Source organism: Nicotiana tomentosiformis, chromosome 1, assembly GCF_000390325.3.
Source record: "Nicotiana tomentosiformis chromosome 1, ASM39032v3, whole genome shotgun sequence".
Lineage (NCBI taxonomy): Eukaryota > Viridiplantae > Streptophyta > Magnoliopsida > Solanales > Solanaceae > Nicotiana > Nicotiana tomentosiformis.
This window is the reverse complement of record NC_090812.1, coordinates 120,367,064-120,387,093: the sequence shown is the minus strand read 5'-3', so window position 1 is coordinate 120,387,093 and position 20,030 is coordinate 120,367,064. Positions and strand designations below refer to the sequence as shown.

The window sequence follows — 20,030 nt, the reverse complement described above, 5'->3', positions numbered from 1 at the left end:
ATATATGAATAGTTATGAACAAGAATAAGAGCCTTTGAATAGCTTAGAAATAGAGAAAACAAGTTTATATTGCCTTGATGTGTGTGTTACAGTGTCCTCATTGAATAATAAACTTCCCCTTTATATAGTAGGTGAGTTTTATCCTAAGTAGAATTCTAAGAAAGGTAAAAATCTTCCTCTTCGCTAATCACTGATCTGCTGCCAATACGGGCCAAGATCCACGTCGTGATATCCGGTTGGGCACGGATATCACAACCCTTTGTTAATCATGTGCGGACGTTTGGTAATGCTTTCCGAGGTCTTGAAACTCGAACCGGATCCGGGGGCGTGGTCTCGATGGCTCCGAGGGCAGGTGTTTTGTTCGGGTCTTAATACGAGAGGCTCCTAGCTTCAATTCTGATTCCTTGTAGTTACGTCTTTGCTTCGTTTGCCCCACCGAGAAATCAAGGTGCTCATTAGCCTCGGTTTTACCCGTATACAAGAATCTAAATTGTTTTCTGGTTAATAAAACGCTTGATGATTATTTGTGTTAGATGGTAAATAGTTGAAAATAGTTTAAATTAAAAAACTCCATTTACGAAATTTTAGCTACTAACAAGTACCTTGGTTTCACTTCACCATATTTAGATTTTATGAGTTCAACTTTTAAGATTTTTAACATTGATATTGTTGTATTTTTAAAGAACCTTGCGGGCAAACTCATCCGCCCCTGCTATTAAGGATAAACTCTAAGATTACTTTTATCAGTAGCAGTTCATAAACGCAACCTTGCAGTACGTGTGCTTAACTAGTTCAATGAAATTCCAGTCATAACAAGTAAATTGGTTTTACGAACGAGTCAGTTCAACCAACCAGAAGCTACTACCAATAAGGTTTCTCATCAAACGTTGTTAAGTAATAACATGAATAAGACGCACACCGGTAAATTTGGGGACCAAGACTAATACTGCTTCTCAATTCAAAATTTATCATGCCACTTCTGTTTATACACTGGACAGGTAAATAATCTTTCCACTATTCTTGTGTTTTGTATTGGCACGTTATTTCGAATATAGGAAATCCGACTTGTAAAACACCCTTCTCGAATGAGAGAATTTTAATGCATATCTCAATACAGTTTATAAATCTCATTTGCCAAAGTACAATTTATAGATTTCATTTCTAAAATGTGATTTTTAAATCTTAGCAAATATGATTTATGCTAACAACATCTTCAAAACCTCTGTTAGATCAATTGTAGTAGACGCGTGTAAGTTGCACTGGTAGATTGCAGTTTGCACATTTGTGGTATCGTCACTAAAACAACACACCACTAGAATTGTTTTTTGGCCAGAAGTGTATATTCTGCAAAGTTCTAAAAAACGAGGACAAATGTTAACCATTCGGGGCACAAATAATCCTATTTATGCAAATGTTTGATTTTTAGATTGGTCTTTGGGCCTAGACTTGTGGTTTGAGTGGACCCTAAATACAGCCTCCTAAAAAATCAAATCTGTGGATAAGACGGAGCTAACCACCAGTTTGCGTGGCAAATAGGCCACAGTTTTGTCCTCTTCTCGAACCACTAAAACAATGGCTACACAATTCCGACCACCTCCTTATTCTTCTCTCTTTTTCTGTTTCAAATAATCAACAAAAAGGCTTTTACTTTAATGGACAAAAGTGCGCCAGCACGACGTCGTCTGGCTCTTTTATCTTCCCATCTTCGTCCGGCAACTTCACCGCGGAAATCAAATTGCTTCAATCCTCTCGTGGTTACCAATTGCACTTCCAGCTCCAATGCAGAGAACACAGAAAATGGATGCATTTTCTGTAAGATTGTTCGAGGCGAATCACCCGCAGTTAAGGTATCAAAAGTTTTCCACATTTTATATCTCCCTTTTTCAAAATTGTACTTGGATTGTTCATGTGCTTAGGACTAACTAGCCTTACCAACTCTATTAAGAGAAGTTAGGTGACAATTGTAAGTTGGACTTTATTCGGTGATCATTGTTCAATCTCCTGTATTGTTGGTCCTTAATTACTTATTTGAATAGCCTGCTAAAACTGGTAATACCTGAAGTAGCATCAGTATTTCTCATTCAAGCATCTTGACGTGGATTGCTTGCCTTATTTAGATTAACATAAGCAGAGATTAACGTAAATAAATACAAACATACTCCTTCTCTCCTGTATTAACGACAGTATTTACTACTGGGAATTTATAAAGCCTTTTCTTTTTACTATAGCACTATTATGTACAAGTGGTTTTTAGATAAGCTAATTTTATTTTAAAAAAGATTAAGGTAAAGATGCTAGAATATTTGAAAATTAGATGCATTAACCAAAGTACTCCAAATGCTGCATTTCTTTTTGGGATGAAGAGGGTATTGGTGTATTGCTTAGTACATAAGTATGTTAACCGTATAACCGCATTGAAAATTTCACCATGGTTGGAGTTATCCACTCCATTGGGATAGCAGGAGTCATGTACTTGTCCTTGCAGTAGAAGCCAAGTAGCAAAATTTTGACCTAAGATCTTGTACAACTATTAATGTCAGGAAAGTCGTGAAGTTCGTGTTTAGGTTTCTACTCATTAATCATATCCAGCAAAGCTAGATTGTGACTGATATATGAAGTATTAGTATGTTTATGATTAAAAGACTAGCATGCTTCGGGGGAAGAAAGTAATAGAATCATGGCTATTGTTGATTTGTTAGGAAGAATCCAATTGGTTCGACAGGCTTCAGGAAGGTTGCTTCTTAAGTTGTTATCAGTTTTGTAGTTTTGCTAGACTGATAGACTTGATAATTCAAACCTGCTCTGATAAAGCTATTTGTGTAATTCTTTTAAGATTATAGTTTGCATCAGTTCTTATTCTTTTTCAAAAGGTCCCACTTTTTCCCCCCTGTGACTAGTAAAGTGTTGGATATAAGGGGGAACCATAGTATATTATTTGATTAGATCATCGAATCTTTTATTTCTCTTGAGATTTCTTCAATGTTCAGTTCTAAACACGTCTTTTTTTCGGAGGTCTACAGCCATTATGTGGCATAGGAGTTACATCCCGTACGAAAGTTAATTGTATACCACTTAGCTCGTGATGCTGCATCTCTTCCGAGACCGGGACCTTTTATCATGACAAAATGTGGAAGATACAAAGTTTCTGTTCTGTGCATGCTAGTTTTCTAATGGCATGCATAAAATGCTTTCACTACAGGTCTACGAAGATGATGTGTGCCTCTGCATCTTAGATACAAATCCTTTGAGTTGTGGGTAAGGTATCTTCTTTAACCGTTATCTTGTACGTATTCTTGTTCTATTGGTATTGGATATGTATTCTCTATATAAGATGCATTGACTTAACTGATTTAATCTATCTAGTGTAGTCTTTGACGATTTGACATGAGATATTTGACCAAAAAAGATGAAAACACCAAAAGAATATCAGTTTAAAAAGAATTCCTGTTTGTCCATATGCATTTAGAATTTGGACACTTGGGGAATTTATGTTTGGCTATAGTTACTCCAAAAACAAAAGAAGAAGAGAAGATTGGCCATAAGTCTTAACTATTTAACTATTTTCCATAGAGAACTTTACAATCCATGTCTGAAATGACACTATTTATACCTATGCTCAGTTCTATTGTTAGACTTATACATACTTTCGGATAGTTTATGCAATTAAGGCAAAAACATTTTGCCGACTTCTGACTGCTTTCGATTTGTGTGTATTGAGAAAATGTTCCTGAGAAGCAAGCTTGGTATTGACTCCAAATACAACTAGAGCAAATGCGCTTCAATCCCAAGCTAGTTGGGGTTTATTATTTTTGGATAAAGTAATATTGTCGATCCATTGGGTTATGTTATGTAAACCCTACATATCTATTCTGTTTGTTTTGGCCCTTTATCATTGTAAAACTCAATAATATGTGTTTTAAGACAAATGAGTGATTCTTTTTAAACAGAGACTCTAACTTTGGCACATGTTCTTACACTACATACCAAGTAAAAGGACTCTTGGCAAATACCAGAACCTAATGTAAGTGCACCAGTAAGAACTAACAAGTTGGTATCACTTATATTGATACTTTGCTTCCATTGTGTTACGTTCTTCCTTCAGTCCCCATAGATTCCCAAAGGTTGTTGGTCTCTTGAGATAACCTTCCTTCATGTGATTATAGGTCTATCTCATCTTGTATTAGCACTTCAATCATCACAGTGTCACATTATTTCATCAAGTGTTTGGAATTTATCTTTATTTAACAGGTAATCATAGCTGAATTAGTGTTTTACCTTTAACTCCCTTTCTTCAGGCACTCGCTTATCATTCCAAAGTGTCACTTTTCTTCTTTGAAAGAGACTCCACCATCAGTAAGTTGCTGACTTCTGCATCAGACTGTTTGGTTTTTCAATGGAATATCTTTCTGCTGACTGATGTTATTGTTTACCCTTCTTCCTGCACATCTAACTTGTATAATTAAGTGATAATACTTATGGGGAGGTGTATTCGCTACCTTTTGGAGTGGTTCTGAACAAACTTATTAAGAGAGAAAAGGAAATGAGTGGGATATGAGTCTGGATCTTGCTATAGGCTGCATTTGGCATAGAAATTTCCTGGGTCTGGGCTTTATTTCATTGTTGAGCATTTCAATCTGACAATGTCTTGTATGTGTCAAAATTCTCTTCCCCTCAAATAGAAGGCTTCTTGTCTATAGGTGACTTCTTCTCCCCATTTTCCTTGGTCTAAATATTAGTTCTAACAACAAGATGTCATCATCCACCCTGTTGTTTTGCAGCTGTTTCTGCACTTGAATTAGACATTTACATTAAGCTGACAGTCTTACGGTTCAATTTATGCATACCTGAAGTGGCCAGTTATTTATTTACTTTTTTTAAAACCATTTTATGTCTGATACAATTTTCCCTTCTTGTTCTGAAAATCTGTTTAGGATAGTGTTCATTTTATAAATAGAATTTGGTTGTGTTATAATTTTTTTTCCATTTTATTGGTTTAGTTAAATTATCAAGGCCAGCTGCCTTGTGAGCACATGATCTGAATTCTGCATTAAGCTGACAGTCTTACGGTTCAATTTATGCATACCTGAAGTGGCCAATTATTTATTTACTTTTTTTTAAAACCATTTTATGTCTGATACAATTTTCCCTTCCTGTTCTGAAAATCTGTTTAGGATAATGTTCATTTTATAAATAGAATTTGGTTGTGTTATAATTTTTTTTCCATTTTATTGGTTTAGTTAAATTATCAAGGCCAGCTGCCTTGTGAGCACATGATCTGAATTCTGCATTTTTTGTGTGGATAAACTGGTCCTCTGGCCTGCATGCTTTCTGAAGTTCTTAATGCGAAAGTTTCATTATTTTGCAGGTTGTGGCCTCCATGTTCTCAAAAGTTCCCGCGATTAGCAGTGCAGTCATAAAAGCCACTGGTTGTGGTATGCTAATTGTTTCTTGATGATTAATCGTGTTAGTTTTGTCGGCATGTTTTCTCTGATATACTTTTTCTCCTCTTTTGATCCCTTTTTTTTGTGGTTTGTGGGGGGGGGGGGGGGGGGAGGAAGTGCATCATTCTCTTAATTGCTCTTGATAAGTTGATTATGGAATTATGCTGTTAATGTAGTTCTCCGCCGTCTTTGAGTAATGAGTCTTTCATGTCTTGTGGTTTTAAATGCTAATACGGCTATTAGCATTAAGCAGGGCATTTTTTGTTGGATTCTCAACACGCAAGCATAACGTGACTTGCATTTGCTAAATGCTATTCGTCTTTCATAATTATACACAAAAAAGGACAAGAGAGCTCTAGATTTCACAAAGAGAATAAGTTGGATGGAAGCGAGAGGCAAATTGTTGATATTGTTAAAGTGTTTCTTGCTCTCTGAATTGCTATGTTGGAATGAAAGAGCAGCACCTCCTTTTGTAGGAGCAAAACGTGGGCACCAAGCACAAACGAAAGAGAAAAAAATGCTCCAAAACTCAGCCACCACAAAATTCATTCTTCAGGCTCCAAGAGTAATTGTCGGCCAAGTCTTTGGGAAAATAGACTTTTGCCTATATAGAGGGTGTTTGGATTGGCTTAAAAGCTGGTCAAACCAGCTTAAAAGCACCTTTAGCTTGTTTTAGTGTTTGGTAACTTTAAAAATAGCTTTTAAGCCCAAATAAGCTAAAAGCAAGAAGTTGGGCAACCCCAACTTAATTTTTTTTAGCTTAAAAGCCATCTATCTTTGACTAAGTATTTTACCCTCTTATCCCTAATAATATTTTATTATTCCAAAAATATCCTTCACAACAAAACCCCAACTTTACTCTATTCTTTTCCGTTGTTCTCCATTCCTGCGTCTTCCTCCATCTTGTATTTCTTCATTTTACTCTTTTTCTTTCCCGTTCTTCTCCAGATGGTAACTGTTGTTTTGCTTCACATTTTTAGTTTCTGCCTGCTGCCACTCATCGTGCTGGGATTACCTAAAGTATTACCCAACCTTTTCTTTTCATTTCATACTACTTTTTCTTTTTATATCAATAATCATACAATTCAGATTGAGTCTTATTTTAGGTATATAATTAAGCCTAACTCCTCTCATAACTTGAAATTGAGGAGGTTGCATTGAAGTTTTAGCTTAATCCAAAATGTTAATTCATTTATTTCCCTTGTTATGTAAATAAATGTAATATTCATTTCATATGTTTCCGCAACAAGCTTGGAATTTCAAGAAAGAATAAAAAATTTACGTGGTTGAAAGTGGTGAAAAATGAGATCAACAACTTTTTTATAAAAATTATCTTAGGTGATCAGTTTAAAGTTTAAACTGAAAGTGAATTATAATATTAATTATTTTGTATTCATATTAGTTTAGAATAAATATTATAGTAATATGTTTTTTTATAGTGTTAACAACTTTAAGGATATTTCAGTTATTTTAATAGAAAATGTGCGAACCAGCACTTGTTTACCAAACATTTCAACTTGTTTTCAGCTCCAACACTTTTATCCAAACAAGTAACTGCTTATTTATACAACCAGCTCCATCACTTATTTATCCAACCAGTCATTTTAATAGAAAATGTGCTAACCAGCACTTGTTTACCAAACATTTTAACTTGTTTTCAGTTCCAACACTTTTATCCAAACAAGTAACTGCTTATTTATACAACCAACTCCATCACTTAAAAAGTGCTTTTAAGAACTTGTGCTTAAAAGCTACTTTTTTAAGCCAATCTAGACGGGCTCATAATGAGATGAATCCCGCTTTTTGTAAAGCCAAAGAATGGCCATAATGCAAATTTCTACCTTGGTCTAATTTTGGCAGATATAATAAATTTGCTCCACCCTCTTCGCAAAAGCCCTGATGGGCTAAATTATTTATCATGAAAATCAATCAGATTCAAGCAAAGCTTGAACTTGGTTACTAGAAGATGCTTCGTAAACATGTCACCAAGGTTGTCTCTAGTGTTGATTCTTTTGAACAAAGACTTTCCTTCAAGAATGGCTTATCGAATGAAGTGATACTTCATATCAATATGTTTTATCCTCTCATGATACATCTGATCTTTAGTCAAATGGATGACACTTGGACTATCACATAAAATAGTAGTATTACCACCCCAAGGTTAACTATGTTTAACAAATAGATCCTTTAACCATAAAGCTTCTTTGATTGCCTCGATCATTGCCATTTATTATGCTTCGATAGTAGATAAAGCTACTATATGTTGTAGTGTCACTTTCCTAGTGATAGGACATCTACCATTTTGGCTATTGGGCTGATTCAATTAGATACGACTCTGATACCACTTTGTTATCAACACCAAAGACAACCTTGCTGACATGTTTATGAAGCTTTTTCCAATAATTTCAAGATTTGCTTGAATTTGATTGGACTTTATGAAAAATGATTTAGAGCCCGTTTGGATTAACTGAATAAGCAGTTACGTGTATTGATAAAAGTGTTGAAACTGAAAATAAGCAGTTGATGTGTTTGACAAGAAAATGTTGATTAGCAGTTTTTTTGTTAAAATGACCTTAAATCTGGTAAAACTAAAATATGATGATTATTTCAAGATTTTTAATTCAAGATTCATTCAAATACAAATTAAGTGATGTCTTAATTCACTTTAATTGAGTTTTAAATTGATCATTTTGATAAATAGAAACAATTTATTTAATAAAATGTATAATGGTTGATAATTTGGCTTAAGTTTGAAAAAAAAGCCTTGCGCTAGAAAACAATTATAAATAAAAAATAAACCTTAAAATCAATAAATATTAGCAACATGTATGTGTCTCCAGATCAAGGCTAAAATGTCAAGTCCGTAGATCAAACTCAAATTTGTATTGGTAATTTAGGTTTTTATCAGATTAGATAGTTTGGTAAGGCAAGAATACAGAAGAAGGTGAAAGCGAAGATGAAAGTAGTGGCATCTGGATTTTAGTAGAGTGAAGGGTATTTGGGAATAATAAGAAAGTATAAGGATAACAAAGTAAAATATTTTGCCAAACCTAAAAAGCCATAGATTGAAGCTGATCAACTAATGGCTTTTGGTTTATTTTGAATTGTTTTGGCTTAAAAGCATTTGGCGCAAAAGTACTTTTTAAGTTTGTCAAACGCCAAAACAAGCCAAAAAGTGTTTTTAAGCTGGTTTGATCAGATTTTAAGCCAATCCAAACACCTTCTTAACCCATTAGGGCTTTTGTAGAAAGGGTGAAGCAAATTTACTATATCAGCCAAAAATATGCCAAGGTGAAGATTTGTAATGTGGCCATCTTTTGGCTTTACAGAAAGTGCGGTCCATCCTATCATATAAGCCTTATTGTCCCAAAGACCTGGCTAGCAATCGTTCTTGGATGCCAAAAATGAATTTTGTGACAGGAATTTTGGAGCAATTCTCTTTCTCTCATTTGTGCTTGGTACCCATGTTTTGCTCCTATAAAAAGAAGTGTTGCTCTTTCACAACACACCAATTCAGAGAGCAAGAAACACTTTAACAATTATCTTTTGTGCAAGAGTTGTTTTGGGAAATAGTTGTGAGTGTTTTTGTGAGGTTTCCTCTCGGGGTATTTGTGATTAATTAGAGTACTTACTCTACTTTTGTATTTTTTGATATAGTAAATTTGCTCCTTTTCTCTTGTGGACGTAGGCCACATTGACCGAAAGTAAATTTGCGCCTCCTTTATTTGCGTTTTCTATCATTATCATCTTGCATTCTTTTATTATTGTTGTTATAATGATATTTTGTTAGATTCTGCACTATCCTGAACTCTCCGTCCAGGGGCAGAGGTAGAGTGCGGGATGCGGGTTCGGTCGAACCCAGTAGGTTTCGTTCAAACCATGTATTTGTCTTAAGAAATTCATTGAATATGTACAACTTAATAATTTAGAACCCAGTAACTATAAATGATTACAATCCCAAACCCATAAGGTTCAAATCTTGGCTCCGCCAATGTCTCCGTCCTAACAAAGAAAGTTTATGCATCAAGTACAATATAGAGCTAGTATTAGGAAACCATGTCTTTGTAGTCATTACATTGGTAAAAGAATCGATTCCAAACCACAGTGCTATCAGTTGGGGGCCTCCGCTTTTATTCTCGTGGATATTATCCATATTTCATGGAAAGCTATTCAATTATTGTCATAAGTTTACTCACAAATGTTGCTAAACATGCAGATTCATTCAACCTGTTAGTCAACAATGGGGAAGCTGCAGGCCAGGTTGTTTTTCACGTAGGTGCAAATAATTTCGGACAGCATTTTTCAGATATTTGCTTGACCCCAAAGTTTTCCTTTAGTTCTTATGCTTTGATTACCTACTAATAACTTACAAAAATGCTAATACAAATTTTGTTTTTGGATGACAAGTTCAGACCCATATTCATATAATTCCTCGTAAAGCAAGTGACTGCTTATGGGCTTCCGAGGTATGAATATCTTAATATATTCCTCATACATGTTAATTAGACACCGTTTGACAAAGTTGGATGTTTTCAGAGCTTGAGGAGACGACCACTGAAGTTAGACCAGGAAGCCAAGAAACTTGGAAAGAACATTCGGGAAAATTTACCATCTTTGGGCAACATAGAAGACAGCAAAGGCCAAGTTTCCGATCTGATTGGTAACTAGGGATGTTGCGCTCCTATTTTGTATATTTGTAACCTAAGCAGAAGGCTATAAGCATTCTGGATATAATTGCAATTCCTTGTTATCTGTTTTTGTCCTCAGTCAATTACTGGTGAAATGAGTTGGGATTGTTGTAAATTAGCTCATAGTTTCCCCGGTCAAGTTACATGAACAATATCTCTTTTCCTTTTCCCCTTCCTTTTTCCTCCTCTGATTGTATTGTATTCTTAGTTGGGAAAGAAATTAGAAATTAACAGTATTTCCAGTTGATCCCCAAAAGTACAAGAGAAGTTTTGATTTCATTACATTATACTAATGCAAAGCTGCATTATTTTCATAAAAGAAAGAAGTATTGTAGGCAAAAAAATATAAGGTAATTTCTTTTTTATCGCCTAAGCCTTGATAGGTAGCAAAATTAATCAATAATTGTGTTAAAGAGAGGTAGCAAAAGAGAGGTAACAAGTATTCAGTGGAGTAATCGTGGGTAGGACATACCACCATCATCTATATCTATAGAAACAAAGAAGAAAAGGAAACAAATTCAAGGAAGCGGTTTAATAGTAGTAGTACTTTCAAAATATCTGTAAATTTTATTCTTAGACTATTTCTAAGAGAAATTACTTTTCTAAATTGAGAGAGAGGACAAATTGACACTCAACTTTTAGAAGGGATATATCTATACGAAGGGTTGACCGGAAGAATTGACCTCAACTACAATATATGTTGTCAGATATTTTTTTTTTTACATAAATAGTGAAGGCGCACAAGATAAGCGAGCCTTCTGTACGAAAAGTTAAATATAATTTGAAAGAAAGGAGCGTTGTATCTTTGAACCTTCATTTAATATTTTAAATCAACAGAAGGTTTAATGATTTATCACACCTTATGTTAGTTTTAAAAATTACATTGAAGGTTCAAAAAGTTGACATGCCTTTTGTTCAAATTATATATTCAATCGGCTGACATTGATTTGACATATGCCTGATGCTATAACTTTAAGGAAGGTACATTGTCAGATTGCGTTATGTAAAAGGGAACATTTGCATATTGAATGCGCCTTTCATTGAAAATATTCGCTAGAATACATGCATTTGGATTCTATATAAAACCGATGCAATTTCATTTTGTGTATCTTATGTTCGAATATACAAAACTTAAAAAAAAGTTAGCATTATTTTTATATTTTATAATCTAATTGTCAAATGTTGGTATTATTTTCTTATTAGAACTGCTATTTTTTATAGGTTTGAAAATGTCTACTGATCATCGTGTAAGGGTTGCATTGTACTGGGGTGGTGAGATAATTTATGAAATTGAACAGTTAGATATCATTGTGGTGCTCATTCCATTGTGAAACTGCGGTTGATCAGTTGATATTGAGTATGAGTGGCTAGTTAGGAACTTGCATATTAAGATGAAAACCAATCCTAGCGAAGTAATATTTTTTTTATCTCAGGCAGGTGACCATATCATACCACCCAGGGTAATGCTCGATTTATAAAAAATCCTATTGTTGATAGTGAGTCATTGTAGGATTTTTTAGAGCACCTGATACAGTAAGGTATATGATGAATCTTGATGTGCTTGAGATGTTTATTAAAACCGAATTATTGAAAGTTGCTGAGCCCTTAGACATTTTTCATGAGTTATCTCCGATTTCTAATGTGCCATCCTTTAATCTTAATGAGCCTCCAACCGAAGCTTATGTGCCATGTACTGATCCACTGAGTAGTTATTCAGAATTTCATAGTTTTACAAACTTGTTATCATAAGGTACAACACCACAAATTGACCCAGCACCTAGTAGATATGGCCGTGGTTATACTAGTTTTGGCACACAGTTTCCCAGTGAAAATTATCATTGTCATAGTACCAACAATGCAACCAATATACTTGTGAATACTGAAATCGTACATATTCCAATATTTCTGATATACTAGCTCGTATTGAAGCTGATGCTCATATCGACTAATGGGGTGATGATTCTGACAGTGATGCCCCAAACGACACATATGAGTCCGATTGTAACAACCTGATCAATCGTATCGAGCTTTAGCATTTCGTTCGACGGTTTGAGACCTCGAGTAGCTTCATATGATGTATTATGACTTGCGTGTATGGTTGGTTTTGATGTTCGAGAGGTTCAGATGGATTTGGAAGAGTGATTCTCAATTTAGAAGCTTAAGTTAGAGGAGTTGACCATAATTTGACTTTTGAGTAAACGACATTGGAATCATGATTTGATGGTTTTAGTATGTTCATATGGTAATATTGGACTTGAGCGAATGTTTGGATTTGAATTTTGATATTCCTAGAAGGTTTTGGCTCTAATTGTCGAGAGTTGGCAATTTGAAGGTTTGGAGAATACTTCACAGAGTTGACTGGGAGTTGATTTTGATATTATCGGGGTACGATCTATGTTCCGAGATCTTGGACAGGTTCATTTATTTGATTGGAATATGTGTGTGAAGTTTGATTATAATCCAGAATGTCTAAGTTTGATCCGGACGCGATGGGCAGAGTTGGAATTTTTGAAACTTAACAGAAGGATTTTGATTGCCGATTCTTAGTTTTTCTGTTATTTGTTGTTCTTCGACTCTTTAGATAAGTTTGGTTTATATATATGGACTTGTTTGCATGTTTAGACGGGGTCCCAAAGGGCTCGGGTGAGTTTTGGCGTGGGGTCGGATCATTTTGAACCACTTTGAGGTTGTTGGTTTTCTAGTGTTCAGGTATACATCGAGATCGCAGGGGTGCAGACGCGATGGTGAAGAGTTGTTGAGTTGGGGGATATTTTTTCATCGCGATCGCGATGTTTTGTGCGCGATTGCGGAGTAGGATTTTGGAGCGGCTGATTTTTGGTCACCACGTTCATGGTCTTTATGATGTTATGGAAGAGTTGGTCTAGGCGTTCGCGTGTAGTGGTCCGCGTTCGCGTAGAGCAAGAGGCAAGAGGCAAGTTGGGGGTTGTTGTATGCATTTGCAATTGGATTATCGCGTTCGTGATGAAGGCAGAGTTGGAGAACTTCGCGTTTGCGATGGGAAAGGCACGATCACGTTGCTTATTTCTGGATAGTTGCATTGTGTACTTCACGATTGCGAAGCCTTGGACAACGATCGTGAAGGGTTACCTGGGGAAGACTTTAAGTGTTATATTTCGGGATTTTTGCCTTTTTGTTCATATTTTAAACCCTAGAGTTCGAGATGAGGAGATTTTGAAGAGCAATTTCACTACTACATTGGAGGTAAGAAATTTTAACTTAGGATTTGGTTTTGTATATTAATTCCCCATGATTTCTATTCCTAAAATTTGGAATTAAAGTGAAATTTGGAAGGTTTGTCTATAACTTAAGAGGGTGTATTGTAGGAATTTGAGGGTTGATTTGAACTCGATTTTAGAATATAATCATATATTTGGACTCGTAGGGTTATGGGTAATCGGGATCTACCGCTTAACTCAAATTTTGGCCATGTAGGCCCGAGTTAACTTTTGTTGACTTTTTAAAATTTGATCAAAGATTGAAACTTTATTATTTGAAATTTATTTTTATGGCTTTGTTTAACATTATTGAGTTGTATTTGACTAGATTCGAGCCGTTTGGTGTTGGATTTGAAAGGAAAATGAGAGTGTTGTTGATTAAAGCTTGCCAGGTAGAGGTAAGTCTCTTGTCTATCCTTATAAGAGGAAATTCTCTCTATAGGTGATCTATTTGCTACATGTTACTGGATTTAGGAGCCATGTATATGCAAGGTGACGAGCATATATGCGTAGTTAGGTTATGACCATGTATGGTAAAGTTTGGCTTATGATTATTCCTTGTTTGGACTATGTGAATTGATTATCTATGTTTATTTTGATCCTATGACTTGTGATTATCTATGTGCCTAAAGTTATGACTTGTGAAATTGGGCATAAATAATTATTTTACCATGTTGAGCTTTCCCCTTGAGCCATAGTCATACATTTGTCTTATTTGATTCGTGATTGGTGGTTAATGGCTTAACTTATTCATGTCTTATTGAGTCATTGCGATAAATCGAATTACATGATTAGCCATAGCCATCTTTCAGCCATATGAGCTTTTATCCGCATTCTTATTGTTAAGTCTAGTGCTTCTTAATGATATTATTTCATTTATATATGCATGAGTTGGAGATTTATATATTGTGAAAAGTTGAGAAATTTGGCACCAATGATTGTGAGATTATCGATTATTGAATGGGCTGCATGTCACAATGATTGATTAATGATCATTAAATATAAAATGATCAATGCTTGGATATGGATCTGTCCCTCCGGAGTCAGGTGATTACCTATGTTACTTTGGACTCTGTGAGCGTAGGCACCCGAGCTTGATGGTTCTTGTTGGACACGTGGTATATATCAGACACATGGATTTGTGCTGTGAGTTGTTGAGAAATGGATTCTAAGCATGCATATGTATATTTTTGATTGATGCAATGATTTGATATAAATATTGTCGACACGAATAAGGTCATGATATGAGGATTGAGGTGTTGGTGTCTTAATTTCTCTTCTTATCCGTAAAATATGCCTAAATTCTATACAAACTGTGTTTCTCTAAGATTTTACTCATTTGATGATACCTTGATTACTTCCATATATTATTTATGCTTTACATGTTTATTGGACTGTTAGTAAGTGTTGATGTTGATCCCTCGCCATTACTTCTTCGAGGCTAGACTTGATACTTTCTGAGTACCGTAGTTTTGTACCTATACTATGCTTCTGCATATTTTTGTGCATGTTCTGAGATTGGTATTAGCGGTACCATTGAATTGAGTAGAAGTACCTTATTGGAGACTTCGAATTGAGCTGCTATACTTTATCCGATTTGCAGCACATGGAGTCCCTCTTCCTTACTTATCTATTTCTATCTATGTATTCTTTTTCGGATAGATGCTTTGTTCAATTGATATTAGTTATTCTTATTAGAGGCTCGTGATGTAGTGATATCGGGTTTTGGGTCGTTGCTAGACGGTTGTGGTCGTGTTTAGACCTTGTCATTGATTATGTACTCATGTTATTGATTTAAAATTTATTCCGCGTTGTTATTTATATTATAAAATAGTTAATGGCTTAGTAATTGGATATTATGATGCTGATTTAGTGTTGTCTTGCCTAGCGAGCGGGTTAGGCACCATCACGGCCTTTGGTGGGATTTTAGATCATGACAAGTTGGTATCAAAGCTCTAGGTTCTAAGGGTCTCACTAATCACGAGCAAGCCTAGTAGAGTCTTATGGACCGGTATAAAGATGCCAGTTTCTATCTATGAGAGGCTATACTTACTTTCAGATCGAGTTTAAGCTTTCTACTTACTAAGTACATGGGATCGGTTGTACTCATCCTACACTCTGCACTTTATGTACCGATTCAGGAGTTGTACCTAGTTAATCATTATAAGCAGAGTTGTGTTGTGCTATTGTGACCGAGGGAGAACTGCTTCCCGTTCGCAGTCCCTGGCGTATCTTCTTGTCTTTTATTACTGTTTAGTCTTTCAGACAATATTGTATTTTGTTCATACATTGTACATAGTATTCTATAGAGTTCATGCACTCGGTGACACTAGATTATGGGTTGTTTTGAATTGTGTTGTCATTTTGACTGTAGTTATTTATGCTACTCCATTATTGGGACTATTTCTTATTGTTGTTGAAGTTTATTTCCACTATGTTTTTGGCTTGCCTACCAAGCAGTCTTAGGCATCACCATGACTCTAGTGGAATTTTGGATTGTGACAAATTGGTATTAAAGCACTAGGTTGCTTAGGTCTCACGAGTCATGAGCAGGCCTAGTAGAGTCTTGCGGATCGGTATGGAGACATTTGTACTTATCTTTGAGATGCTACAAGGTTGTTAGGAGAACTTTTATTTCTTCTATTCTCTATCGTGTGGATTTGTTTATCCATAAGTATGAATCTTTGCTTTTTTATTCTCTCATAGATAGTGAGAACACATTCTTCTGGTATAGGAGAGCAGGAACCAGTATCCTAGGCCAGGGCCGCGAGAGGCTGGGGCTGATCGCGACCCTGGCCGAGCAAGAGACAGGGGTGGAGCACGCGCCACAGTTAGGGGCCATGATCGAGCAGCGGTTGTGGAGCCACCAGTAGCTCCCATTAAGGAGAAGATTCTCGACTATGTTGAGCCAGTGGGACCAGATTAGGTTCCCTAGGGTTTATTTGCTAACACCAATTGTTCAGGACGCTCTGGTCCATATAGTTGGTTTGTTCGAGGGTATGGCTCAGGCTGAGATGTTTCCTACTGCACCGGGTACTTCTCAGGCAAGGGGAAGAGCTCAAACTCCAGCTACTTATACCTTAAAGCAGATTTATTTAGATTTTTAATCACCGGGAATGGATCTAGTAATTACACCACATCAGTAGTTATTTTTGGACCAATTATTGAGCATTCTTTCTCCGTAGATGAGAAGAAGTGGTAGAGAGGTTCCGAAGGATGGATCCTCCGTATTTTGATTGTTCTCCTACAACAGATCCCTAGGATTTCCTTGATGGTTATTATGAGAGTCTTCGGAATCTCGGACTCGTTGAGTCCAATGTAGTGTATTTCACTGTGTTTCAGCTTAGAGGGCCAACCAAGAGATGGTAGCAGTAATATGAGCAGGGCAAAGAAGTTTGTTCCTCTCCTCTTACTTGGGCTCAGTTCTCCAGGGTCTTTTTGGAGAAGTTTGTTTCCCGCACCAGGAGAGATGATCTGAGGAGGTAGTTTAAGAATCTTTAGTAGGGTCAAATATCATTCACTAATTGTGAAATAAGGTTTAGAATGTTGTCCCGTCATGCTACTGTTTTGATTCCCTCTGAGGAGGAGAGAGTGAGGATATTCATTGATGGTCTTCAACATGGTATTCGCCTTTCTATGGCTAAAGAGGCAGAGACTATGACTTCATTTCATCAGGCCGTAGAGATAGCGCGTCGTATTGAGCGCATATGCAGTGAGACTAGAGAGATGTTGAAGGGTAAGGACAAGAGATACCAATATTAAGGTAGCTTCGGTGGTGCCTCATCTAAAGGCCGAGGTCGATTTGGGAGAGGCCATTCTAGTAGGCTTGCTTATCATGCACCATTACCCAGTCGGGGAGCTCTTGTGCAACCTTCATTCAGCGTACTTCCAGCACAGAGTTCTCATCACTCTCGAGCTATTCAAAGTTCATTTGCATTGGTTTATTCTAGTGGACATTCTGTTTCACGGGGTTCTACTCAGGCCTCGCAGTCATTTCCAATCCGAGGTTGCTACGAGTGTGGAGATTTGGAGTATGTCAGGAAATATTTCCCCCATTTTCACAGGGGTTCTGGGCATCAGGGAGGCTAGACTATGATTCCTGCACTGGTTGCTACACTACCCGCTTAACCAGTTTGGGGTGGAGGTCATTCAAGACATGGTCGTCCTAGAGGTAAAGCTCAGTCTAGTGGAGGTCAAGCTAGAAGTTATGTGTTTCCAGGGAGGACCGAAGCAGTTTCTTCTGATGCAGTTATTATAGGTATTGTTACTGTGTTCCATATAGATGCTTCAATTTTATTTGATCCTAGCTCTACTTATTCATATGTGTCGTCATACTTTGCTTCTTGTCTAGATATGGCACGTGATTCTCTTGCTACCCTTGTTCATGTATTTACACCGGTTGGGGATTCTATTATGGTGGATCTAGTCTATCAGTCATGTGTGGTCACTATGTGTGGTTTTGAGATGAGAGCAGACTTTCTATTGTTAGATATGGTGGACTTTGATGTGATCTTAAGTATGGATTGGTTATCTTCGTACCATAATATTCTTGATTGTCATTCTAAGACTGTGATGTTGGCAATGCCAGGGTTGCCGAGGTTGGGGAGGGGTTCTCTTGGTCATACTTCTAGCAAAGTGATCTTATTTTGGAGGCTCAACAGATGGTTTAGAAGGGGTGTTTGGTGTATCTAGATTTTGTCAGAGATATTAGTCCTGATACTCCTATTGTTGAGTCAGTTCCGGTAGTGAGGGAGTTTTCATATGTGTTTCGTGTAGATATACTGGGCATGCCACCCGCTAGGGATATTTATTTCAGCATTGATTTGGCACCATGCACTCAACCTATCTCTATTCCTTCGTATTGTGTGGCTTTAGCTGAGTTGAAGGAATTGAATGAGTAGTTACAAGAGTTGCTGGATAAAAGGGTTCATCATGCCAAGTGTTTCACCTTGGGGTGACCCGGTGTTGTTTTTTAAGAAAAAGAATAGTTCTATGAGAATGTGTATTGACTACAGGCAACTGAACCATGTTACCATCAAGAACAAGTATCCACTGCCACGCGTTGATGATTTATTTGATCAACTTCAGGGTGCTAGGGCATTCTTAAAGATTGAATATTAGGGCTTCAGACATTTCTAAGACAACTTTCAGAACTCGTTATGGCCATTATGAGGTATTGGTGATGTATTTTAGTTTGACCAATGCCTCCATAGCTTTCATGAATTTGATGAACAGTGTGTTCTAACCTTATTTTAATTCTTTTGTTATTGTGTTCATTGATGATTGTTAGGCCCCGAAATATTTCCCTAATGATTTAATATTTTAAAGTACGCCAACGGTATTAGGGAATAGCGTGTTAGAGTATTATAGGAGACCCATAGGATAGAACCACATTATTTTGAAATGAAAATTATATGTTTAAGGTGTGTTGAAACATACTAAGGAGTTTTGTGAATGGAAAGAATTCGTGTGGAACAAGTAGGATACATTAAGTGGAAAGGATATCTCAATTCGCACAAGATCCTAATTCAAACATATGAGGCTACCAAAGTATAACGACTTATGAGGTGATCTACCTATCAAATTAAAGCCCTTTGAGTCTAGTTTCTAACACTTCAAACCGTTTGGCATTCGGACATTCCTACAAGAGGTTATGATCAAATACCCAAAGGCTGGCATGTAGCTCGCTACAGAGCTCGCAAGGCCAGGGGTAAGACTAGGTTTTAGCCTGGCGAGGCCAGGTCTGTAGCCCGGTCCAGAATTTCGGAGTATCCATTTTCATATGTTTTAAACCCGACCCTATTCCGTTAAAACACCTACCTTGGACCATTTAAAACATATTTTCTGATATTTTGAGAGTGATAGAGAGAGAGAGTCCTAGAGGGATAAGTTAATATTCATCAAAATTTCTCTTCAACTCTCACTTAAAACCTTGAAGATTATAAAGAGGGGCACCTAGGTCTTCTTCCTAAGAGGTAAGATTCTACATCCTAACCCTTAATTTTGAATTTTGTCTAGAATCGGGTAATTAGGAAGATTGATGAGCTAAGAATGGTAAATATTGGGTTGGGGATGATGGAATCCTCCATAAAAGGACCTTGAAACCTTGATGCACACATAGTGTTTGATAATATGCTCAAATGAGCTAAAACCATGTTCATCTTCCTAATTATGGTTTACTTTTGTTATGTTTCTAAATAGATTGAAGTTGCTAGAATTTTTGGAATGTCGTAGTAATTTAAGGAAAGATCAATTGAGGTATGTTGGCTAAACTTTCTCTCTTGGAATCGAATTCCAAGTATGTTTGTCTCAAGTTCCTTATTCTTTGTTTCGAGTTGTTCCCAATAAATTCGATTATCCCGAATAAGAAAAGTGATGAGAATTGTGTAATCAAAACTTATCCCGAATATTCCTATCACATTATGTTACCCTTTGGGAATGTGTTCAAGAATGATATATGTATTAAAATGCTATGTCTTTGAGTCATGTTCCAAATGAAGGTTATGAGGCCATATTGTGTGAGAAAATCTTATTATACCTAAGACTTTTAATTTCTTATGGGTGTACCTAAAGTATTGATTTGTAAATGTCTTATTATTAATAATCTATAAAGATGGTTGGAAGTGAAATAAGTGAATTGGGGATATAGAGTGCGGCCGACGTGC

General features: G+C 36.4%; 2 protein-coding genes across 4 annotated transcripts; both read left to right on the top strand.

The window, feature by feature from the left end:
* The first annotated feature begins 1,449 nt into the window (after positions 1-1,449).
* LOC104109886 (adenylylsulfatase HINT3) lies at positions 1,450-10,376 on the top strand. 3 transcript variants are annotated; one of them, XM_009619263.4, is made up of 7 exons: positions 1,450-1,847; positions 3,200-3,255; positions 4,296-4,353; positions 5,366-5,432; positions 9,658-9,701; positions 9,854-9,907; positions 9,978-10,376. In XM_009619263.4, the coding sequence occupies exons 1-7, from the start codon at positions 1,653-1,655 to the stop codon at positions 10,107-10,109; spliced, it is 606 nt and encodes a 201-aa protein (XP_009617558.1). In that variant the 5' UTR covers positions 1,450-1,652; the 3' UTR covers positions 10,110-10,376. The 3 variants fall into 3 exon arrangements, with proteins under 3 accessions (XP_009617558.1, XP_070046668.1, XP_009617557.1); XM_009619262.4 differs by having other exon boundaries at positions 1,466-1,847; positions 9,658-9,713; XM_070190567.1 differs by lacking the exons at positions 3,200-3,255; positions 4,296-4,353 and having other exon boundaries at positions 1,452-1,847; positions 9,658-9,713.
* A 6,532-nt stretch (positions 10,377-16,908) lies between these two features.
* LOC138909038 (uncharacterized) lies at positions 16,909-18,057 on the top strand. Its single transcript, XM_070200063.1, has 2 exons — positions 16,909-17,101; positions 17,498-18,057. Exons 1-2 carry the CDS (start codon positions 16,909-16,911, stop codon positions 18,055-18,057), a joined length of 753 nt encoding a protein of 250 aa, XP_070056164.1.
* The last annotated feature ends 1,973 nt before the right edge of the window (positions 18,058-20,030 follow it).

Coding starts and splice junctions, on each gene's coding strand:
- LOC138909038 (XM_070200063.1), top strand. CDS start 16,909: ATGTTGTCCCGTCATGCTACTGTTTTGATTCCCTCTGAGGAGGAGAGA. Junction 17,102..17,497: donor GACTAGAGAGATGTTGAAGG/GTAAGGACAAGA, acceptor CCGCTTAACCAG/TTTGGGGTGGAGGTCATTCA.
- LOC104109886 (XM_009619262.4), top strand. CDS start 1,653: ATGGACAAAAGTGCGCCAGCACGACGTCGTCTGGCTCTTTTATCTTCC. Junction 1,848..3,199: donor GCGAATCACCCGCAGTTAAG/GTATCAAAAGTT, acceptor CTTTCACTACAG/GTCTACGAAGATGATGTGTG. Junction 9,908..9,977: donor ACTGCTTATGGGCTTCCGAG/GTATGAATATCT, acceptor GGATGTTTTCAG/AGCTTGAGGAGACGACCACT.